At 43.6% G+C, this 25,532-nt stretch overlaps 1 protein-coding gene across 3 annotated transcripts in view; it reads right to left on the reverse strand.

Moving 5' to 3' along the window:
• The window catches only part of pard3aa (par-3 family cell polarity regulator alpha, a), a 281,463-nt gene that overhangs the window by 99,891 nt on the left and 156,040 nt on the right, over window positions 1–25,532 (reverse strand). For all 3 annotated transcript variants that reach the window (XM_037455958.2, XM_062559226.1, XM_037455956.2), the window contains 3 exons: window positions 24,531–24,678; window positions 15,050–15,236; window positions 6,412–6,560 (listed from right to left, as the gene is read on the reverse strand). In XM_037455958.2, the coding sequence (XP_037311855.2) occupies window positions 6,412–6,560; window positions 15,050–15,236; window positions 24,531–24,678 (484 nt within the window). The remainder of the gene's footprint in view (window positions 1–6,411; window positions 6,561–15,049; window positions 15,237–24,530; window positions 24,679–25,532) is intronic.

Here is a 25,532-nt window from a genome sequence, read left to right on the forward strand (position 1 = left end):
GCACACAACACCTTTAGTTCACTCATGAGTTAAGATGTAAATTGTGACCAACGAACAAATTAGGGGTTGCGATATCTTGAAATATGTTGCAAAGGAGCTTATTGGAGTGGGATAGATATATGATACCTGTAAGACCAGTATCCCTTCAAAAGGACAGACGTCGAGCCGATAGACCAGTTAGAAGACCAGCTGTGTGCAGAGCAAAGGCAATACTGTTGCCAGGCCCTGGACTACTTGTAATTGTATTTCCAATTCTGACCAGGGGTTTGTTTAGGGTATGTAAGTGGAGCACGGCGCAGGTATTGGTATTTCATTTTGTCAAGGAGCGTCGGTTGGTTCCCCCGGAGCTCTTACCTTACCCGCTGCTTGGTAAACAAGCAGCCTGGTTGATTTTCTGTCCCCTTTATTGCGCCTCGCCTCAGCGTGCAGCGAGCCGCTGTCAAACGTAACGAGATGGTTTCCTGAGTGTTTGCAGGTGAGGCTTTGTTGGGCGTAAACGTCTGCAGAGGAAACTATCAGTAATAATGGATAAACTGTTGATTCAATTACTGCAGTGGCCTCGCCGACTCTCTGAGGGCGCAGCACATGTCGTTGGAGTCTGGACAGAGCCGCATTGTAAGTTTACGACTCCCCGTGGAACAAATAGACCCTCCACAGGCAGAGAGTGTGTGTTTCCTCTGTGGAAACAGCAGTGTGGTGTAAATAAACAGCTCCTGTGGCTCATCCTGTTGGCTTTACATTGCACATTTTGCTCTAGCGTCCCTCACGGAATAGAACACACACATGTAGGTGTATATGTTTGCATGTGTGTGGTACTCCGCATAAGTCACATAAGACACAGACTCCTGACATTCACACACTTTAATGTAAGTTACCGTCCACAAGATCATCCACGTGTTTAAAGTGGCCTAAATGTGGCGTGACCCACCACTGGCGGGCCGTCACAGTGGATCTTTGGATGGAGGGCGGCAAAGCCAAACATGGATTAGGTAAAGAAAACAAACCTCCATCATTGAAAGAAAAGACTTTGTGACTGTTTGGAGTACTCCCCTCTGAAATAGATTTGTTCTAGGGTATAAGTAACAGAGGCAGAACGAGGAGAAACATATGGGTCGATACAAAAGGTAGCAAAAGCTGGGTGTGAGTGAGTTAGGGGCTTAAAAAGGAAGAGGGTAAACTGTTCTGATTCCTTAACCAAGCAAACTTGCAGAAGCTTACATGTGATTAACGGGCTATCTGAGTTTCACAGTTCAAACCCAGAGCACCTCGGAAGCTCCTTGCAGAGGCCACGTAAGGAAGAACAGAAATTGATTTCTCATTTCAATCCTCTTGTAGTTTTAAGGACGCTGAACATTGCTAATGCTACTTCCAGGATGTTCAGGGTCAAAAGGGTAAACCTATTTCTGCTACATTTGCAAGCAGTGCACCTTTACTGTTTCTTTATCATCCATAGTGGCCATAGATCTGGAGTCTGATAAAAGGCTAAAAGGTCAGCCGTTGCCTTGTGGTGTTGGGTTTCCAAACTGGTAAATGCACCATTATGTCTTAAATGCAGAATCTTTCCCTTCCTTTGTGATCTTGTTAATACAATCGCCATATCCCAAGAGAACCTAAACTCAATCCTGGAAGTGCCATTCAAAATAAATGAACACCAATCCTATAATGCTGCATCCCATTTAGTGGGAAGAGCCTTTAGGCTGCGTTAGACAGTAAAATGAAACTTTACTATGTGATACAAATATCTAGGGGGTAAAAAGCTCTCTGGTTGCACGACCAGAGAATCATTTTACTGCTTCGTGGTGGACCAGTTGTGATTAACATGACAAATTGTAATGCCAGGAAAACACGAAAAGACTTGCAAGACTAAGTGAATGCAACTAAAAATCATGTAATTCATTTGTCCAGAAGGAGTAATCTCATCAGAGAGGACAGCATAAAGAGGAAAGACATTATGAGGAAACGCAGGGGCAGATGCAGGGTAGCAGGAACATGTAGTCATTCTTCATTTGTGGATAAAATTCTATCAATCCAGAACAAGCGCCATGTAAATTTCTGTTTTTCAAAAGCTTATGCTTAACGCCTGCCAACAGTGGACCCGCAGTAGCCATTATGCATGTTTGACACAATAGGACTGCAAGTTAGAGCCGCACCAGATACCAGTTCAAGGAAACACAAATGACATCTGCTGCAATCGGGCACAGGGAACAATCCTCCCACTCGGTATTCCACACCACGGCCCCCGTCACCAATGTTTCTAGTTGTCGTGGCGCACAACTGAGGAGCGGAGAGACAAAGAGAACGGGTGAGCAAGGCAAAAAGAGGGAGTTTGCCCATAGACGGCGGTTACCTGCAAACCTGCCTTTGTTTTCACCAGAAGCATTCGCGACTCTCCTGGGAGAGTTTGACTGACAGCTCTCTGTATGCCAGTCTATTATATGATTCGTATCACACAACAGGAGCCTCGGTGCACTGCTCCTCATCTCACTCTTATTCAGAGGGATGAAAATACATAGTCCCCCATCGCGTGCAGACACAAGTTTATCACTCCCCACACGTCCGGAGGACAAATGAAAATCATCAAAATGAAATACACAAAAAAGAAAATACAATCAAAGCAAATACGGGGAGAGTGCACCTGGAATTGTGTCAAGGCCGGCGTATTGTGTTCCTTAGCCAGATTAAGGGCAAGGACATTTAATTGGAGACGATCCATTGCCATTAAACGTTAAAGGGGAGGTATCGCAAACTCCATGAATAAATCAGCAGCGGTTATTACAGGAACACGAGCCCATTGTATAATTAGAGCTGCTAAAACTATGCTCCCCCGCCATTATTCAGCACAGGCTCTTGCATGTAAAGATCTGTGTACAGACAGGGACTCCATTACACATAATTTATTCAGAGAGCCAGGGCTTTAAGCAGGGCGGTAAAAGGGTAATTATGTTTAAAATAGCCTCCAAGGTGGTTGGGGGAAAGGCCATGTCCAGGTATCCTAGTGGAAGTGTGGCATCCCTGGGTCGAACCGGCTCCTATTTCCCTGCCGGTCGTGGATCGTTGGCCCCCATCAGAGGACGTCCTCTGTACGCTGTGTCCCACAAGAAGCACCATTAGCCTGACTGACTAACACCTCAATCACCGTCCTGTGATTGTGCCGTTTTATCAAAGCAGCAGAGAGCTATATGTAAACCTGTTACTAGCTCGCCAAGTGAACTTAGTTATTGAAATGCAGAAGCTGTCTGAAGCCTGGCAACCCAAAGGGATCGGCAACTGCAGGCTTGACCGAGCTCCAAGTGCTGGTCTCTCTTTTACTATTTTTTGGACCTTGGCTCCTCTAGTCACTTAATATTTGTTTTGAACAAAAGAAAATTGTGTTATATTTCCGTATAAATGTATTGTCACATACATTTCATGGAAGGGTATGCCACGCATCATATATTGTTTCAAATATCGTTGTACACAACGAGAAAAAAGCACATCAGTTTCCAATAAGTTCTCGCAGAAATCACATCCTCTCGTTGATGTCACAGGGCGGATGTACTCCAACACGCTCCAACCGGAGATCAGCCTGATTATGATGGATCAATTGCAGGCGAGCTGAAGAGGCCAATTGGCAGTGAATGTCTCCATTGCAAATGCCACTCCAATGTCTGGCTTCTTCCAGCCCGACACAACTCCTGGATTAACCAGGGTTTTCTTAAATCATTTGCTCTGCAGAATGAGTTCAATGGCACAGGTTCCCACATTAGTTGCCAAAACGCTATTCAACGCTGTGTAACTCGCCTTTCAGCGATATGAAAACCCTTTTTAGATCATGCTGCAATTACCTCGAACAACTCTCTCCTCCATATGCATACAAAGGTGCCAGGATAACAAGGCTAGTAATGGTTGGGTATGAGCTGATTATGGAGAAGTACAGGCCCCGCGTTTCCAATCTCTATTATTGACCCAGAGCCTGCTGAATCGTTGTGAGGTCCAATGTAATATTGGTGAAAGTATTGAGCTGGTTGGTTCTCGTGCTGCAGTTAATCCGATCTGCTGATATTAAATAGTGTAAATAAGCAATGGTGGTTAGTGCCTTTGCATAAGTAGAGAAGAATATTCGACTCTGTACAAGGGCCTGTCCATCAAGAGCCTTAAACAATGTCTGGCATGTGCTACTGTATTACTGCAAGTTGTGGCACCTTGAGCCTCTTACTTCCCTTTTCTTAGCCAGTTCAATCTTGTTCCTTAAATAGTATTGAACTGCAGCGTGTCTGACCAGTTTAGCCCATTTCAACAATGATGTCATGAAATCCATCTCCTGATGTGAAATACCTAGTGACAGGACCAAATGAAAGTTGGTAGGGCATAGTGTTGTTGAGTCTGTTAACCGTTTAGTCAGTGTAGCTTGCAAGCCAGAGCTTTATTGAAGTGGTAATAGAAAGTAGATAGGAAAGTGTACACTGGCCACGTCCCCTTGTGCAGGCAAACCTCAATGTCAGTGCAGCAATGAAAAGGCTTGGGGATAAATAATGTATTGTATATTCTTCGGCTCATTTAATTTAAAACCCTGTTATACATTACCCATAGGCCAATTTCCATTGTGTGGCTTTGAAGTAATAATTTCATTTGTAGCAGTGTGTGCCTTTCAGATAAACCGAAAGCATGTGACACCAGATATGTGCCGAATCCTGCTGTGTATTTTAAACACACGAGAGCTGGTGCTCCATGGACCGACTGAAACATTTCTGCTATAGTAACCTATGTCAGCTACTACAGTTAATACAGTATGTGTGGAGCACATCTGAACACTATGGTCTTTTCACTGATGGAGTATGACTTTATATTGGCAAGGAATTCTGTCAGCAGAATATTGCACAAACTCCATAGAGGCCCACGAGAAGGGATTGTGATTTTGAATAAACTCTAATAGTAGACAATGATCATGAGAACTCAGACATAGAACAATAATAGAGATTTGTAAACTGTTGGTAAGTCTGGTTATTTGCATAGAGAGGCCTTGTCTTTTGAGTAAATGAACTTGTGTCTTCTGTAATAAACAAACTGCTGTTTCAGTAGAACTAATCAAATTCACAAACAAATGCTAATGCCACTTGGAACAATTAAAAAGCTTTTTTGATTAAACTCACTGATAAGATGAGCATTATCGCTGCCATCGTGGAGCGATCTCAGCATCCCGTCCATTCTACGCTCAGTTATATCCAATTATACTTTTATTTGACACTAAGTACATAATGGAAAATATGTTTATACTCAGCTAATTGCTCAGTGATAGTATCGTCTTTCTCCTCAGCAGCACTATAGGCTGAAAGTTCAACGGGTTTACTTTGCATGAAGGCTTTGAGGGTGGACAAAGGGTAGGGCTGCCACAGGGAAGGTGGACCCCACAGAGCTGAGGGCAGTGGCTCCTACATGCACCAGCCTGTGGAAGAGTCTGAGAGTTTTACAGGTCTCTGGGCTCCGTGAGGAATGCGGTTGGCCTTTATCTGTTATGATTAGCCAGCGATGCGAGAGAAGGCAGCGTATGCTTCAGTCTCAGTTGGACACTCTGGACTCTGACGGTCTTCTTCTTTCGATACAGTCTGTGTGTCTGAGGCACTCACTAACAAAGCCATGTTCTTTTCTTTATTGTGTTTTACTCATCCTCCACATCGGAAAGGCAAAAAGAGGTGTGGTGATGGATGGACAGCACTGAAAAAGTGTCCATTTCCCCAGTATAATGCCTTTAAGGAGACAGCCGGAAAGAAAGTGGGAGACGTTGAATGCTTGAGGAGTCACAGGTCAAAGGGAGATCTATTCCATTATCACTTTGGGATGTCCACAGAGGAGTGATCCAACAATCATAGAAGTTTTACTGTAAACAAACCCACATTTTAGTCAGTCCCACTTGACCCAGGCTCTCTCTTGTAAACATTCATCACAGGCCAACCTTTTGGTACACAGGATCCCCACACAGGCCGTTCTGTGTGGAGTTTAAGTCTCCCCGTGTCTGTGGCTCCCTAAGGCAGTTCAAAAACATCCTCTTGGGTTTAGGTTAATTGGTGATTTGTAATTGCCTGTGTGTGTGAGTGTTAATAGTTGTCAGCCCTGCCTCAGACTGGCGACCAGTCCAGGGTGTCCCCTGATGTTAGCTGGGATTGACTCCATTCCCTGCACCCGCTCTATGGATAAGCGGTATAGAAAATGACTCACTGATAATAACTATGATGCATAATTAACTACTCCTAGATAACTTAGCTTAGCATAAAGACTAGAAAACGTTGAAAAAGAAGTAGCCTGACTGTCCAAATGGTTGAAAAACCCTAATCATAACCTCTACATTTTAAGTTGGTGAAAAGGGTCTTAAGGAGTATTAAGAATGCACAGTTCCTTTAATCACACTCTCAATGTGTATTTTTGTGTAAAGCATACCCAGATCCATGCTCTTGGACTTGCGCGTCTTGATGATCTCCAGCTCAGCGGCATTTTCATATTGTTTGGTGCGTTTCTCGGACATGCTCTGACGGGCGAAGCCCTCCCTCTGGAACGAGCCGTCAGGGTCGGCATCTGGGCTGAGCGAGCTGCAGTTCATAGGGGAGAAAGGAAGTATTATGATGCAGGGTCATTAGAAAAGAAAACCCTTTAATCTAACGAGTATCTAATGAAATATGTATTTTAAAATAGTCTACATCAGGAGGGAGTTCTATTTCTAGGGGCTATCATTATAATAAGACTGAGATCACAGTCCTCCTCCTCTCCCCCCCCCCCCCCCCCCCACACACACACACACACTCACTGTCAAACCTTCATTTCAATGACTTTTCTATTCAGGGACACCTCTACTGAGTGGGATCAGGACGTGATTGGGTAGAAGAGGCCTGGCTGAGATCTGCTATACCCCAGTGAGGTGAGGCTGCTGTGGGGTCGTGGCCACTCAATAACCCCCCATCCTCCTATATGTCTGGAGCAGAGGCCCACCATAGTGCTCCCTTTGAGATCTTCTATCTCTGTCTGGATCTTAATTGAAAAACCGTGGGGGAGTGGGGGAAGGAGGTCGGGAGTAGGCGAGGAGGTAGGGGGGGGTGGTATTTGCATGCAGAATAGTACGTTTACAATTAAGGTGAGAACATCTTTCCATTCGAGGGAGGGGGCAGAGGGGAAGAAATGCGGTGCCGATGGAGTCTCACAAATGTTTACTGTGATTTGACCTTTGTCCTGTTGATGATCATAGAATATGACCACTAAAAGGTTGTTTGCATTTTTACCTCTAGAGGAGGCTGGCATTTCCCCATCTTTATATTCAAAATGTCATCAACTGTAAATGATCTCTCCTGTGATTGAGAATGAGTTGGATATAAAAAGGTGGAGAAGTCAGATGGGAAATGTTCTTTTGACAATACATCCTTTTGGAACAAATGTTTTTTTAAAAGCCCCTCATTATTTGCAATATCACGTAACAGCATCTGCAGACCTGCTGGCACTTGTTTGCATGTAAACAATTCTTATTTGGGTTGTCAACCCCATTTAACAAAAGAGCTGCTTCATGTGTCACCGAGAAGCCGGCGTCAACATGTCACTTTGCTGTCGTCCATACCTGACAATTCCCACTAAGATCAGAGCAACTCACAGGACCAACCGGGTCTGACATGAAGAGCGATAGGTGGAGCAGGAAGAGAGGAATGACAGCACAGATGTATTATGCATTTATTCATCATCCTCTCCCAAGCCCACAAAATAAAAACACAGTATGCCCTGTTTTTTCCGCAAATGTCATCTGTCATACTGAGGAGAGAGAAAGGATGTCTTTTCATCCAGAGGTAAGATTTCAATCACGTTTTGAGTGCTTATCGGAGAGACCAACTGAACATAGAAAGAGACAAAGCACAGCAGGAGGGCTCATGTGCAGTGCCCTGTCACGCAGGTAGTTAGAGTTGGCGGGCATGTTGCTGTTTGTGAGAGCAATTAGGGACACAAGCAGTCTGGATGAATCCAGCCTGTCAGAGCGAAAAGAGCAGGGAGAGATCTGTGGGCAGTCAGAGTGAAGTTAACAGGAACGGCTCAGCGGTGGTGCAAATTCCCGCAGTAGGACTTCAGATCTTTTGGGTTGAGTTGCTGCGCGCTTTGACACCAACTCTCTTTGCTTTGATTCACACATAGCAGTGACTAAATGTCCGGGTTGGGGATCCATGGACAGCTGATCTCTGTTGCTGTGAGTGCTGTGTCAGGTAGGACGTACCAGCTGTCTGGAACTATTTGGAGGACAACGAGATCTTCTGCACCACTGTTTCCCACCCCTTCAAACTAACGTCCCATTACATCCAAAGACTGTCCTACCTGCGAGGCTGCATACTCTTGTCACAGGTTGCATACATAATTGAATTGAACGAGATTCTACAACATTCAGGTCAAATTGAAAAGCAACACAATGCAAGCCGGAAAATACGTCTGCTCTTTGATGTACAAAGGAAATGGCAAGCCTAGTCTACTTAAAGCTGACAGGCAAAGATTCACAGCTACTACAGTCCATTAATAGAAATACAGCACTCAATTACAGATCTCGTATTCCCTTTCTAGTGGCGATTCATTTTCCCGTAAGGAATACTCGCTGTAATGAGATTCCGATTTGTAAGTCTCTTGGCCCAAATGCGTTTCAGATCAAACAAAGTCCACTGGTGGAGAGAAAAGCCAAGTGAAAGGACCTTGAGTCTATGAAGAATCACCTCAGAAAAGCTCTCATTGATCACACATAAAGAAAATTGTGTTGGATGGATGGAAATGAGAAAAGGGCCGACCATGTAACCGCCTCCCAGAGAAAATAAGCAATGACCCCAGCATTCCTTCTTGGATCATCCATCCTTCTAAATAATATTTTTCCGCATTATTCCTTCTTTATGCAGTGTTTAAAAGCAGTTTCCATCATTGTGAGCAGATGCCTACCCCCCCACCCTCTTCAACATCATCCCATCATCTAAAATTAACTAGTGCTCAGGATGGCTCAGAGGCAAATCCACAGCTTTAACTTGCATCACACATCAACTTGTTCCTGTCTTCCCAGAAAGTTAAATGTGTCAGGCTGCACATTGCCCTTGTTGCTAAGTGGTGTGTGCTAAAAGCCGTCTGTACTCAGAAATTACCCTAGTGACATGTCTTCTTTTTTTAACTTCTTTTTTACAACTCTCAACCCTTCGTACACTCATTTAAAAAACAACCCCAAAGAGGTCATTCTTAATGCGGCCTACTTCCTAGGAAGGTGCAGCTTGGTTTAGGGGACAGGCGGCGACTGGGCCCAGAGGTGGTTCTGAAATGGGGCCCCTGAGGTTTGGTGGGGGCAAATTCAGCTCAATGGATGAATGGGCAGTTGGGCCATAGAGAGCTGCCTTTAATCATTGGATACAGCTCTACATGAGTTGTCTGTGCAGAGGTCCATCCAACTGGCATGTGCACCAGCAGACACTAGATAGTTGAAATTAGTCATTGTGTTGAGGGAAAAGGTAAGCTCTTCAATTTCTTGTTAAAAGCATTTCTGAAATGACTCACTTAATTGCGCCTGACTTTAAACCACGGTATAAAGGCCGTAAAATAAGACTCCACCGGTACCACACAGAGGAGCAGCCACACTCAGGACATACCGTAATATCCTTTTTAGTTGTAATAAAGGTGAAAAAAGAGCGACGAGGGTCGGTAAAGATCAATTAAGACCTCTTTGTCCGCCTGCTGACTCGTGTGTCGACCTCCTCCTTCCTTCGGTGAATGGTGTGCTAGAGGATTTAATTGAGTTTTGCTGCTCTGACTTCTCCTCCTCGTCTGCATAACTGGAGAGCGACTGACAAGGCCCGGGCAGAGAGAGGTGTGTGTGTGTGTGTGTGTGTGCCGGTCACCTCGGCAGCACTCACGCTGGGATCCACCAACACCCCTTTCACATTGGGGCAGTGGAGGGTGCTCATGTACACACACACACACACACACACACACACACACACACACAGGTGTGACATGCATGTAGTGATGCTGCACCCTCCAGGCGTGGTAAATATTCATAAAGCCAGAGGAAACCATTAGCATGTATGGAAACAATGCCTGCTACATGTGTGTGTATGTGTGTGTGAGAGAGAAAGAGAAAGACTGTGTGTTCTACCATAGTGTTGAATTAACCACCCACTGAACCGGACAAATGAGATTAATGAATTGGTCTTTGTATGTGTGTTGTTAGCATTCAAATGTAGCTTGATGGTAATAGCTAATACCATCAAGCTAATAGCACTGAACTGTTGATGGAGACTGTTGATGGAGTCAACTGAAGTCGGCAGTCAGCAGTCAATGTTAGTTTGGAAGTTTGTTTGTTGGTGCCTATGCGGACCTTTTCCACTTTATATGTTAATTTGTGAAATTGTTTACACAGCGGCTGTGTGTATCCAAACATTTGTGAGACTTTGTGTGTGCGGATGTTTGTTTGTCCTTTTCTGTCTTGGCTGGTTGACACACTGTGCCAGGGTGTGCACCTGTGCCACAGTCTCTGCGTCCCTCTCTCGATCGCTGCTCACTTGTCTTCCTTGTCACATGACTGAGGTGTGAGGTTTGTAAGGGAAAGGCTATGACATGCAGTAATGTCTAAATCACACAAACACTAGGCTATCAATACTTTAATTTAAAAACGTGACTGAGACCTACGGGTTTCCAACAGATAGTAGATAATAGTAAAATAATCAACTGATTGAATAAATGAAGTTGTGAAAATGGATGCTGTGTACCACTTTGCTGAGTTGAGTAAAACAGAGAAGGGATTTTATTTATCCTTTCTGAATACTTTAGCATAATATTCTGACTTGAATTCACCTCAGAAGCTGTTTCTGTTCTCATTCCCACAAATCATACAGATATTGCTGCTGTAATAAGGGTCCAGTCTTAACTGTAGAAAAATGAAAACATCTGTAAGTTTAGTTACAGTAATATGTGTGTGCACACATGTGCATTTGCACATTCCAGCCTTCTCTGGAAAGCGCTGGAGAGCAATGAAGCTCAAACACAGTTTTAACTAATTTTACTAATCATTTTACAGTATTATTTAAGAAACCACAGCTAAAAGCTTCTCACTCTCAAAGCCATTATGTGGTAAAACCGTCAACGTGTGTTCACACAGCGACTACATGAATGCGACAGCCTTAGTAATAGTACATTGTAATAATTACAGGAAACCAGGCCTATAAAGTCACGGAAAGGTACTAATGTGGGCGAATGCATTTTTAATACATTTAAATGGATTTAGTATCGTATTCATTTTTTAAATAACAAAAGCCTTACAAGGAGCAGGCATCACTAGTAAAATTGTACGTGTTACTATACTATATAGAATATAATAGAATGAGGAGGCAGAGAGAATATGTTGTTGGGAGGGTAAACATTCTCAGTTCTCAAAGAGCCATGTCTTCAAAAGGAAGCCTGTGCCTTACCACTTTATAGTTTAAACGGTGGAAACTCTTGTAAACTTCTCCAGAGCAAGGAACTTTGTGTTTGGATATTACTTTGCCAGGAAGCCAAGCAAACAGTTTGAGGAGCTTGTTTTGCTTCTGAAGTTGATCCTCCCTAAGGATTAGACAACTACTAGGAGGGTAATTCTAACTAAACTCTAAAGATTTATAAAAAAAAAACTTAACATTGAACAGATATAAACAACAATTCAGGTGATAATTTACAAAAAGGGACATTATGTGTGGGTTTTACCACCAGCCGCACTCATGCATAAAGGCCTTTTTTAAACAAACTGTGAAAAGGAAACTTAACACAAAGGTTAAGGCAACCATCCAACTTTTGACATTTAAGAATGGTTCGCCAAAAAATTAGTTCGTTTTGCAGAAATTGTTATTGAAAAAATTGTGTATACTTTTTGTTTGACAAGGAGACAGATAGCAGATTGTTGGACCCATTCACTTATTTCCTGTCCACAATTATGTGAATGAGTTATTTTGCGGGATATCTAAGAATTACAGCGCATTCTTTCTCATGGATGAGACTAGCCTCCTCTCAGTAATACGAGCTCAGAATTTTTGACACCTCGATTTTCAACTGATGGGAAAAGAAACACCATGTAAATGCACTTCATCAACTTGTGCAAAAAAAACCATCATCTCAGATGATTCAGCTTGCATTAGGAGCTGCCATGATTGCACAATTCTTCCACTGCTCCACACTCTTTTCCTGAGAGGAACCACCTTTCATCATCTCATTTGTTCAGATTGTTCTGCGAACAGCCACGATATCAACCAGTGCGTGTTATCTGTTTAACTGTAATTCATGTAGACGGGGTCCTTCCTGTTTGGCTTTGGACTCAAACTAGTGAAGAAGAAGAGGCAGACGCTAATGCGACGGGTCTGGACCCAGCGCTCGAATGAACTCAGAACAGATATGCAAAGCAATAACTTAGAACCTTTATTTACCCGGTGTATCCTGAAGGAAGACACATGCTGGTTTCCATCACCGCCGTGGATCTCACCCCCTTTAGCCCTCTACGCACACCATGGACCTAACCAACGTAACCACGGTCCTCTGTGTCTGGCTGACAGGCAGATTTACCACCTGGTCTGATTGGAACCAGGCCACTCTCACTAAGCACTCGCCAGCCGACTGATAAAAAGAGTCTGTGATACAGCAGCGACAAATATAACAGTGGATATTTGTACATTACCATTTCAACAGAGCGCATGGGGTTGTAAAGTTCATAGCCTCTTTTACGATCATTTCAGGTGTCTAAAGTTGATTCAACAACTAACAGTCAACGTACCTGTAAGAGAAGGCTGAACGGTCGCATGTCTTCACGTGATAAAACATGAATTAATAGGACCGTGCATGCGTGCACACACAGAACACATATCCATTAGATTTCAGCTGGGGATGTGAAGAAAAAGCAGGTCAATGTATGTGTATTGTGCGAGATGGGATTTCTGCCTCCAAAACAACCATTTATCTTGGGGGCCTACACGTTAGCACACTAACACACAGGCTATCATTCACTGGAAAGGACTGAGCAGCGGGAAAATATTACTCGGGTGAGATAAGAATATAATTCCACAAAACTCTACACGAGAGTGGTGTGTAGATTGTAAAAAAGAATGGGCTATTTAATTGATTTTTGTTTACATTATTTGTTATTTTCCTCATTATAACCACTAACATATGCTCACATGACCTTTTGATTACCCCTACATTAATAGAGTAAAGTAAGCCAGGATTAAATTAGTTTTACAAGCCAAAAATCTCGCTATTGACTGTTTCAACAGAGTCCCACAGAGCACTGGTACTGAAGAAAAGAAATGAATTAATCAAGGGAAATAAAAGAGAAGAGAGTGAGAGAGAGGAAATTGGAGTGTGTTAAATTCCAATGGGCCAAAAAAGAAAAGAAATAGGAAAAGAAAGAGCCTGAATTACAATGATTTTACAAGCCGTGCACCCACTTTTGTGTATAGCCGTGGCCTTAGCAAAGCGTCTCCCATGACTAAGAGACATTGCATAATACTGGAGGCCAGAAATGAGACTTTCCCAGCTGCGCACAAGACAATACGTAGCTGGCCCCGGCTTACAAGAGCTTAATTAAAAAAGTAACAGTTCCATTACGGTGAAGTCGAGCTGACCCAAAGTATGACTGTTAACACTGTGTGAGTACTGGAATGTTAGGGCCACTTGAAAAATAAAATAAAATGAGGATACACACTTGGTGCATTTAAGCGGCTGTTGGCATGTGTGTGTGTGTGTGTGTGTGGGTGAGAGAGACAGACTTCGAGGTCATGAATTATTCACAATAACCCCAGGCAGTGGTATATAGCACACTTGTGCATTAAGCGCACATACGGCATGCAGGTGTATTTACGTGTGTGTGTGTGCGCGTGTGTCTGCGTGTGCACACTTGTGTGTGTAAATGGTATGTGAGGAAGTTGGAGTCAGGTTCAGGCTGTGGACCTAATCCACCACGACAAACCTCTGACATCACATGAACAACAGGCATACTGAGCAAATCCACTCATTCATTATAAATGAGAGAGGGGGGGGGTGGGTGGTGGAGAGAGAAAGAAAGAGGGAGACAGAGCGTCTCTCAGGGGAGAAAGAAATAAAAATGATTATTAAATAATAAATGCAAAACCGTGCAACTGTATTCATGGCAAGCATACAACATTTTACCTTGAAAAATAAAACATAAGAAATTAATTCTGGGCTTCTGTTTCAGCAATTCACAAACAGCCAATCATAAGAAATAACAGCAATTTTACTGAACGAAGAAAATATTCACCAAAAATAGCGGAAGGCTAATAAGAATCTACATTACGTGGAAAAGTAGTCCCTGGTTTTGTCAGCCAGACAATGTAGAGGCCATGATTCATGCATTCTCTGCACCACACTGATTCATACAGGAAATGCAGAGTAATTTTAACCTGCATGATTACACCTTTAGGGATGAACAGCCATAACTTCCTGCTCTAAAAGGCCAGTTTAATAGTCCCACAGAAATGGAAGTGAGTGTGTCTTACAATGACTTACAATGTAGCCCACCATGGAGCTACAGAGAACTGTGCTAGATTAGATTGGTGGGTGGATGTCAAGTCATCATTGGCTGAAAATGGTTGTCATGTTCTTTTAATGAAAGTATTTTTAATTTTAAAAAAATAATGTAATGAATATGTGCCCAATACGACCAGGGATATGTTAAAAAAGGATTTATGAGGCATTTTTCATTTTCTATCAGGGTTAATATTTTCTTGTAAGGGTAATCGGCTGCGGCGTGTGGACCAGAGTAAAATAACAGAAAATCATAAATATCCTGTAAAATCTCTACAAATGTCTGCAGAAAATGGAATCCAGACATCTAATTGTGTGGATTACTGGATCTGCCCAGGAAACCCTAGTCTCACAACTCAGTGACAAACATTTAATGAACAGCAGGAACACTCACATATAAACACACTCACGCAGAGTAGGCTAACCGAAACCTCCTGTAACTGAACATTACAAACAACCTTCAGCTTTCTTCCTCATAGGAAGTCATAAATAATTCATTGTGTTTCCAGCGCTCAGTAAAACTGCTCACCATTCATCCTGACTGGGCAAGTCGTGGATCCAGGACACCGGCTCCTCTCCCAGGAAGCCCATGTCATCGTGGGAACTGGAAGACGATTGGTCGGAGAGTCGGGCAGGAAGCAGCGGCGGCCTGTCGTCTTCGATCATCACTATGTCGTCCTGAGGCATGTTCACCGTGGGGGAGAGCTGGTGGTTACCTGAGAGAGAGAATAAGAGAGAGAGAGATTTTTCCACACTGTTATTAAACACATGCATTCCAGATTTTTTTATTTTATTATGGCTGTCTGATAACAAGTGGTACCAAATCAGAGTAATACAATATGAAAGCATTTGTGAGGAAAAGTATGCACAAACACACACACTCCTCTACAGACAAGTTTGTATAAACATAATGTTATCTGACTTTAGTAATGACCAAGATAATACTTTATACAGAAATAACTTCAGTCAAGAGAATTGTATAGTGAATTTTTCATATCGGGCCTTCTCTAAAGGGCACATACTCTGCGGGGTAAATAATGACACTCATGAGGTGGCCCTTTGCAATGCTGCACGCAAACAACCATGCTGAACAACGAGACGATATCAGCAACAGACACATAACGCTGGTGGACAAGACAGACCTAAATGATTGGACAAAGTAGCCACAGGAAAAGACACTTAATTATTAATACATATACAGTATGCTCCAAAATCCAGACTCTAAATAATCTTGAAAAGTTGTAGACCTGAGTGGTTTTATCCCTTCTCTCCCCATCCATCCTCAAGGACAAATAGGAGCAGGACAGGAGCTCCCCTGCTCTGTATTCTGTACTGCCTGATCCTTCCTGCTGAGGACTTCTTTGAATTGCTCTCCTCAGGAGTCGATGGGGAGTGTAAGTGGGGGGGGAACGAGCTGCCGTGGGCTGGGGAAGGGTTGTACGACAGGACGCGCAGTGGGATCGTAGTACGGCCCGGGATCCACTTCTGCTTGCTATTAGATGCAGAAATGCTTCCATTATTGCAGAGCCGTTCTGCGAATTTAATAGCTCAGGAACAACTGTGTATAATCACTAGCAGCAGACAGCCATATTTACACTGGCATGATCCCAACTGAGATGCATCTGAGAGGCATTTCATTTCACTGGGGCCCCGGCGATGATGAATGCATTTTGTTGAAGCAAATCTGGGAAACAATCAACTCGGCAATGACGTGTTTAGTTATTTGAAGGGGGAAAAAAAAATATTCTAAGAAAAGCAACGATACAAGAGCAAAACAGCTGTGCGAGGGAGAAAACCAAGGTGGGCTTAGAAGGGTCCCCCCCCCCTCAAACAACAAACAGAGAATCAAGCACAAATTGTGTGTAATTTTTCATACACGTCCTGGGTGTTATCAGTGGCATGCGATAAAAGAGATTTATTATACCATGTATGAATACATGTTCCATATCAAAGCTTTACATGTAGCGCTACAGTGGATACAACCAGTACACTCAATACTTATATGGCCTTTACAAGCCGGGTGATTCTTATCTGATGCCCATGAAACAAGTTGCTTCAAACACGTGCTCATGAAACCTTCCTGAAGCCTGCTGCTGTCCTTTTGCAATTTCTCATTTGGGCAGCTTGACAGAGAACTATGGGTAATTTACCCTGTACTATATATCAGCGGGGCTGCAGCACTGACAGTGATGAACTCCAGTCTGTTGAGCTACAGGCCAATCACTACTAAAGCAGGACTTCGATGAGAGCTGGGGTTGCATCCGCTCCAGTCATAAATAATCCACATTTTCATACTGATGTTCACGTTTATTTTATTCAGCCGCATGAACAACAACAAAAAGCTCATTTTCTGTCTTTCATAACAGTACTTTTATGTGTCAACTGAATAAACTTTACCATGTTTTCGCCTGGTAGACCAGCAGTGGAAGACGGGAAAGAAAAGTTTGCCGCTATCACCTGACATTTCTCATCCTTGAGTTACGTTACTTTACAAAATTAAAGCTTGTCTATCATCACGAGCAAAGCATGTAAAATAAAGCAAATTATTAATTTAACACAAAGTACTTGAATCTACCGTAAACCTTCTATTATTATAATTGCAGAAATAAAATTTAAAAAACCCAACTTCAGGTGCTGTCCCGCCTTGTCCTGTCATCCCCTGTGATTGTCTGCTGTGTCCCTGATTGTTTCCTCCTGTGTCCAATCACCTGAACCTTCCCAGTGAATTTAAACCAAATGTGTGTGATAAGTGCCTGGATTTTTGATTTTAAATTGGATAAGTCATTATTTGCCAGTCTGCGTTTGGGTCCTGCTTTTGCCATCCCATCTTGACAGTAGTAGTACGTGGAGAGAACGAACTGCCTGGTGGTAGTATAAAAGGAAGAGATGTTTCCTTAAATAAAGCGCGTTCTTCAAGTACACACCTTTGCCTTCCCAGTATGCACTCTTAAACTCTCAATAATACCCATATTCACCTTGCCCTCACGTCATCACACCACTTCCGCTGACGGAGCACACCTTTTTAATTAGAAAAATCCTCTCACAGCTTAATGAAATACTTCCAGTCAGGACCTATTGACACGGGTAGCCAGCTCTTCAGATCAAGTTGTTGAAGTCATTCCACTCCCCTCCAAAGGACGCTCATGCTCACACAGTGAGCGGCTAGGTGGACAGGTGTAGTTTGGGCCACCCTGATGGTTTGGTAGGTGAAAATAATTAGAGAAACTGCAGCACCTGCTTTTCTGAAGCTGTCAGCATAACAGGCATTATGAATGGGTGAATAACCCGCCACCAACGCTTCGATGCTGCACACGATGCAAATGCGGATTTGAACTGAAGAAGAGGAAATAATATTGTCTGTTTGGTTTGCCTGATTGCCGAAGGTGGCAAATAAAAATAATCTGGAAAAGGAAGAAAACGGTTCAGCACCTCCAGTAGTGTTTTGGCCTCTTCGAGGTGCTGCTCACTCACTGTTTTAAAGCTGCGTCTCACAGTCGGTGATGGGGTTTGGGTGGGGTGGAGGGGGTGAGACTACCAACAGCGACGGCTCACTTCCTCTCCACTGCCAAAAGGACAAACGGTGTACATGTGTGCTAAAGCTCAGTAGTGACTGAGGGCAGAAGGTTATGGTAGTTCAATACAATACAAATAGTTCAATTCTCCATTCAAACAAGTGCTGGTGAAATGATGAGTGCATTCATTCTCAGGGCCTCGTTTGTGGTCTTCCTTTATGGAATCACAGCATGAACCTCCTCCTTTTACAAGATTTTGCCCAGGGAAGATTCTCTGAGCTTAATGTTGAGGCGATGTTTGCCTCTTTATTCCCATGCCCAACGCAGCAAACATTTTTTGTTTTCACCAAATGACAGCAGTCCTATCTTGGCTCCAATCGAAACGCTGCTATTCAGCTTCTGCAATCCTTAAAACACTGGAGCCTTTCACTGAGTCTGAGTGACCATTAATAGCGCCACGCCGTCGCAAATGAATCAGCAGTCACACACAGATCTAACATGTTTGTGAGGTCAAACGGGGATATGATTAATTGTTCACAGAAGATGGCTCCCGCTGTCTGTTTCAGATCTTCTGATTCATGTATCCCGTCCATGCAGCAGAGAGAAAGAGCTCTTGTGGCAACATGAGTGTGTGCCACTGTGGCCTTTGTCACACTGTAATTAAAGAGAGCTTCTCACGAGTCACGCTGACACACACCACTAAGCGGCTCAGCACAATTACAACCCTCATCCGTCCTGCTTAAAACACGAGTTGTCTGCTAGGGCCTAACATGAGGCGCTAATGTGCAGGGCATGTCTTGTAATAATTGTTGTTATTGTAACATGGTTTGTAGAAAATAAACTGTGGTACACGCTCTTTCAATGAGTGTGTAGACAGACACACAATAAGTATGCCAGTATAGTCTATCCTCCCACTGAAAATACCTTTGGGATAGAACATGCATCCAGTGAATGCATTTTATTCCCTACACTTGACAAGTTGGCACCCGCTGAGTACAGTGGAGGTTGTGTTTCCACGACGACGGCTGTACCTATGTACGCGCCGCCCCTGGCCACCCATGCGCAGCTTGTGGAAGCTAAATCCACAATGTGGAAGCGTAGATGTTTGTCCTCCCTCTGGCCGAGAGTGAAGACAGAGACTAATGAGCTTTCTGGATCCAGAGGCCACCTGGCTGCATCCATCCTCACGGATCAGGGCTTCGCTCTGCACTTTCTCTTCCTTCTGGCCAGGCGGTGCCCGTTGAAACATGGCCCCGTGGGGTGAGAGGTCACGCTAATGGCCGCGCTCCATCTTCTTTGTCCTGGGCGGTTTCCTCAATTTTTGTCAGTCACACACGCTCGCTTTCTTCCTCCCTCCTTGGGTGACACTTTGGCCTATTGATTTGACTGAAGAAGAGATCATTAGTTGATCCAGGCTGACCATGACTTTCAAATTGCTGATGGAAATCGTCCTGCGTACACACATGTGGCAACGAAAGCTTCACCAACAAACGTTTTTTGAGGACTATAGCGCATCTGTACTTTTGTCAATTGGGTCAAGACAAAGAAACATAAATAATGCAGAGGTGTCTTTAAGTCCAGTTTATTTATCCACTAACATTTTACAGACAAAGTAAGATAATTTAGAGGAGTAGAAATTAATTCATACAAATTGAGCAGTTTACTGTCATGATACATTATCAGGACTTCCGTAGAAATTAAATCTTTTTAAAAGCAATTCCATTATTAGATCCAGCATAGGATGCTTTTAGTGTGTTCTGAGTTAGGATGGGTTGTCATGGTGCCTATTACCATATGTTAACAGGATGTGACAATTGGCACCGGTTTGGTGACAGCTTAGCGCAAAAAAATATTTCCACACAAAAATTTCCAGTCAAAAATGAAGTCAAATGCAGTTACTATAGGCATGAGAGATCTTCACTACGGCGTCAAACCAAACTAACCGCTTCTCTGGCATAAATAACCACAAAACCTTTCCTGTTGCAGAGATCAATCCATCAAGAGTGTAGAAGAACGAGCCGTCCTTCCATCCAAGCCTGTTATTTAGCCTTTAAATGCCATTTCAGGAAATATCATTATTGACCCCCTCAACCTTTTTACACAAGCTGTAAGCCAGGATGATGCACACCAGGCATCCATACTAGATACAGTGTACTTGATATGTTTGTTGCTCGAGGCTTAATGCAAATATCCATCAGACTTTAACAAAAAAAATCACTTGAGCAGAGAAGAGAAAGAACTTGCTGCACAATCGATATGAACTTTACTGTAGATACGCATCTACACAAAGTCTAAGCAGCAATATGGAAGGAAAATACTTGATACGCTTTTCTTAAAATCATCCCTCAGCAGACAAATTCCCCTCGTTTGTTCTGCTATTTTTTTCAGACTCAAAAATCAGAAATCCCGTTGACTACATTCTAAATGTAGCTCTGCTGACAGGGGCCCCCACTCCACCTCATGCAAAGTTTCGACACCGACCAATCATAGTGATTAGAAAGAAAGTTGTCTCGACTTGGCAGGTGCAAAAAAACTAATGGGGGAATTGGAGAGACACTAATCACACCACACAGCCCTTGTAAGAGGTCTAATGAGACGTGTCAAAGCACCAGTTTTTTACTACATTTTCTAAACCACTGTGATTTACATACTTGATATTACTGGTACTTCAAAAGAATTTTAAGCAAATGTGTTAAAAATGTATATGGCAAATACATCTATTTTTGTACCTAATTTTCCCAAGTTTGAAACAGCAGAAAGGAAATTTCACATGGGAGCAAAGTAATGTACTGCTATGGTCGGGGCAGCAGCAATAAATAGCCACCTGAACAAAAGGCCAAATATCAATAAAAGTGTACAACGTGTTCACATCCTTTTCACACCATTAACCTGCTATAGGGTCTACGTTTCCAACAGGCAACTCAATTCTGCTCGTTCTGCCCCTGCTGCTTTAGGTTAGTTTGAATCAGTTATTTGTAAGTCTTAAAATAACAAAAACAAACTGAACAGGTGAAAAGATTCTAAATAAAGTGTGAAATGAAACTTAGATGGCTATCTTAAAATGGCTAAAATAAGTTTAGCCGCAGCACCCGTCACATCGGTACATTGCTTTTCATTGCCAACTCCTGTGTGCTTTTCCGAACTTGGAGCGCGCCCATCACCATCTAGTAAAGTCCCTGGGGACTGGGTGTTTGCTCAAGTATCTTAATCCTTATAAATGTCCTCTTGATATGAATGATAGAAAAATATTTTAACCAATTTGGAATTTGGGTGAATCCATAAGATATTTTTGCACCATCACCTGCACTGCTGCGCATCCTGTGAACACCTCATTTTCAGTGTGACAACAGCATGAGTGTGCTTGCCTAGTCCCCCCTCCCCCCCCCCCCCCACACCCCATCCTCATCCTCCCTCATAGCTCTGCTGGTCCTTGGTAACTTCGGCACTTGGCCCAGGAGCCACAACCACAGAAAGCGTCAAGAAAGAGGTCCTCAATTTTCACCCCAGCATGTTGACCCCGTGCCCCACAGCCCTTTTTTTGATTAGAAGGAACGGAAGACAAAGCCGGTTGCATCAAACCTGGACTGTCACTGTCCCACTGTGCGGAGATTTCACTTGCATTTCCTTTGTTTGTTTTTTCTTCTTTCGAGAGAGAAAGCATATCTGATGACAATAAAAAGTGTCAGGGACTCATTACATTTGAGCTGCAAGTCAAGCAGAACTTTATGTTCACCCTCCGCTAGCTGTGGATTCAGCTTCTGGTCAACATGCTACAATGCGTGTGCATGTGTGAAGGTATCAGCATCTCAGGGTTTATCAAGGCAAACAGGAAGTGGGATTATCTTTGACTATTGATAAACTCAACGTGTGCACCCCCACGAACACACACGAACACACACACAAAGCCGATTGCTCTGAATTACACACTACTGTGGAAGATCAAGGCAACGCTTACAACCAATGTAATATGGTGGTAGATCACCAGCTTACTAGCACCTGTGTCCCTCCAGCGACATTTGGTGCTTTTCTTTGCTGTTGCCATAGTAATCATTACTCATTGATCATAACTGATTGATTTTAATCCTCCTCACTGTTTAAGAAGAAAGGCTGCAAGCTACTTGTGACTGCTGGGAGTAGACAAGCTGGTCCAGTGTTTGATCGATACCTGGGCAAGGTGAGATAAGGCATCTGTAGGACATGCAGCTTTTTTGTTGTTGTTTTTTTTACCAGGAGACCGCGGAGCATAACATGATTGTTGGGAAAAAATGGTAGTTTAGAAATGTCCTTGTACTGGCTTGCTGCCATCTGCTATAACTTATGATCAAAGTGAGGTTCTAATTCTAGAGCAGCAAAGCCATTCCATCCCTTTTGCCTCTGTGCTTTGGTCCACTTACGGCAGCATAGGCAGCATAATGGAGCAGAGGAGAGGAACTGATTTGGTTAGAGAATTCAGTGGATCAGTGGAAATTGAGCCTAACCTGATGGAGAGGTTGTACGTGAGTGTGCCACTGTGTGTGCTGCGCTGTATCTATGCCCCTCCATATATCCCAGACTCTACATGTCTAGCTTTCTCGATTCGGTAATTTAGCAGGTCTAGATACACTCTGCATTGAGCTGCCAGTCAAGCCCTGGTGGCTGTGTGCTTCCTGACCTTTCCCAACTGATCCAGGCATCTGTCCTCTAACCATTACTGTCACATCTCACACACCAGGCAATGAGTCTGAGCTGTTTTGATACAACATATAGGAGAAGACAGAGAGCTGAAACAGACTCTCTTTTTAGCCTGCAGAAACATACTATTAATGTTCAATTCACAGAAAGGTAAGTTCATACAATGTCTGATTATGTATCGCCTACATTTAAACTAGAGAGGGCTGCACTGACATTTCAGTTAGATTGACATTTAGAAACTAAGAAAACACAATTCACATGTTGATACATATGAATGTTGACGCTATTTGCTTTCAGAACAAATGTTGTGACATTTGATCAAAGTTAACTCGATCTTAGCTCTGTGTGGTGACTAAGATCCCACTGACCACTTTAACCTTGGTGGCTAAAGAGAAACTTTCTTCTTTTGAAACTAGTGTGCTTTCATGTATTCTGATATTCAGGAATTGCATGAAGCAAAACATTTGACCAACCCTTGGTACCGGCACACTCTTGTCTCTAATTCTCAGGTGTCAGAGCGGCAGTGGTGTGTTGCTGTAATAAATTTAAACCTTGCTAAATTTAAATAGGAGAATTGTGTCAATTCAGAAAGGAAGACCTGTCACAGAATGTGGGCTCAGGTTAATGAGGATATGACTTGCAGACAGCCTCGAGACAGAAAAGAAAAGCAGCGTCAAAGATCTGAGACTCTGCCGAGCTTCTGCTGTGATAACTCACTGCTTTAGCACCCGCTCCGCCCCCACCCCTAAAACTTTTCCACTTGGCTCTTTTGACACCCACTCCGGAGGATGAGATGAGCGCCGGGTGCCGTTGAATTTTCAATGACAAGAAACTTTTCCATCAACGTGCCCACAGTTTCCGCTTATGATCACAGCATAAAAAAGAAGGCTGCATCAAAAAACAAAAAAAAAGCCAGCGGAATGAATAAGGGAGCGGAAAACCAAACCAATTGGAGGGCATTTGATTCATCGGGGAAAAGAAAGGCGTGATGATAAAGTGAAAAAAGAGAAGGGCAGACAAAGGCAGTGGGAGAGGGAGTGTCAGGGGCAAGCCCTATTGATCTGGAGGCTTAATGAACCATCAGGTGCCTCTGACACAGCCTCAGATCTTCTGTGATCAGTGGCAGAGTGGCAGCGCTCTGGGCGAGACGGGGAAAGGAGGGTGGGGGGAGAATGAATGGCACAGGGGCAGAAAGTGTAAATCACTGGCAGATTACAAATTTACCATCCGAGGAGAGCCGGGTGGAAGTACGACGGGGGTGTGGGGGGAGGGGGGGGGGTGAAAGAGGGTACAAGGAGACAGTGGGGAGCAAAAAAAAAAGTGCGGCAAGGAAAGAGTAGAAAGAATCTTCTTGCTTGCGCGCATGCGTGAAAGGTCCGTCGATGTCGAAGATGACAGCGGTGGCTGACCGAGGATTGAAATGCCAATTCTAATTCACCTGAAGAGATGAGATCTTAGCCCGCTGATGTCAGCTGGGGGGATGAAAATTGACCCAAGTGAAACCTGTCAGGAGTGGAGTCGGGGGTGACGTTATTCCCTGATAGGTTGGAATAGTGAAATAACGCAGCTTGAGGGAGGAGGGTGTGTGAGCCTTTGAAGGTGATGGCGGCCTGGGGATTGAAGGGAGGGAGCTAGCAGAGGGATGCTAGAATTGATCAGGGGATGTCAGTTTACATACAGCATCAATGTAAGGGCAAAATAACACGTTAGGGGGTCAACCACACTCCCATCAAAGCAAATGGGGAGTGATAGGCAGCAAAAAAAAAAAATCCAATTTGCATTGTCCTGTCAGAGTCTAAAAGCTGACCTTGCTGACATGTCACTCACCCATGCGTCCGATCATATTAGCCAACGGCGTGGAGTTGGTATCCAAGCCTTCTATGATTTTATAAATGGGGTTGGAGATGTGCCGCTCGTGATTGTCCAGTAGAGAGTTCTGGAGATGCTTTAGGACCGGAGGGCTGGCAGGGGCTTCCTAGAGAAACATGGGGAGATGAAGAGCAGATGTAGGGCTTACAAATAGTTTCAGGGCAAAACTAATGCTCCATTTAACACCAACAACGTATTTTTTTCTTAAAAGGGCCACTGCAAACCGTTTTCTGAATAAACATTTGAGACATATTCAAGTTCTGAAATGAAAGGTTTGAATCATTCTCACACAAAACGCTTTTTGCCACTTTTGTCTGATTCAAATAACAAATAATTTACTAAACCTATGCTTAGCTACATTCATTTTGTACATTAAAAGTCCTGTAAATGAAGGGGTTATTCACAGATCATTTTTACCGTGTGCGGGTTGAATAAAAAGGAAGCTATACACACATACACACAAATTCACACACAGAAGAACAAGTGGGTCTGCATGATGTGATGCCATCAATACTTCAGAAGCGTGGAACCAGGGGCACCGGCATCCGTCTCGTCTTACGTGCGAATGTTCTGGCTCAGCAGTGTGAAAAGCTTCTGCAGGAGGCGGAGCCGGATAAAGCTCTATGGATTTCCCATAGGCCAATAGACAGCTGTCTCTAACAATGAACCCCAGAAAATGAACCAGTGACATTGGCCATGTGGTCGATACGCCGCGCTGCAGGGAACAATCTTGGCAAAGGGGACACGGTTAGCAGTTCTGAAACCACTAGGCCCAGATACTGTACTTTTCTTAGGACAGAGACCAAGGAGAGTCACTGAACAAGTCAGAGAACAGACCTTGGGCCTTGGCTCTGGAGAAGACCTCCCTGTACTGGACTCATTACAAATAGCTGCCATACAGCGAGATAGTCCTACGCAGTTCAACGTTGTACCTTGAGCATGCTTTAAACCAGGAGGCCC

This window comes from Pungitius pungitius, chromosome 19 (assembly GCF_949316345.1).
Source record: "Pungitius pungitius chromosome 19, fPunPun2.1, whole genome shotgun sequence".
Lineage (NCBI taxonomy): Eukaryota > Metazoa > Chordata > Actinopteri > Perciformes > Gasterosteidae > Pungitius > Pungitius pungitius.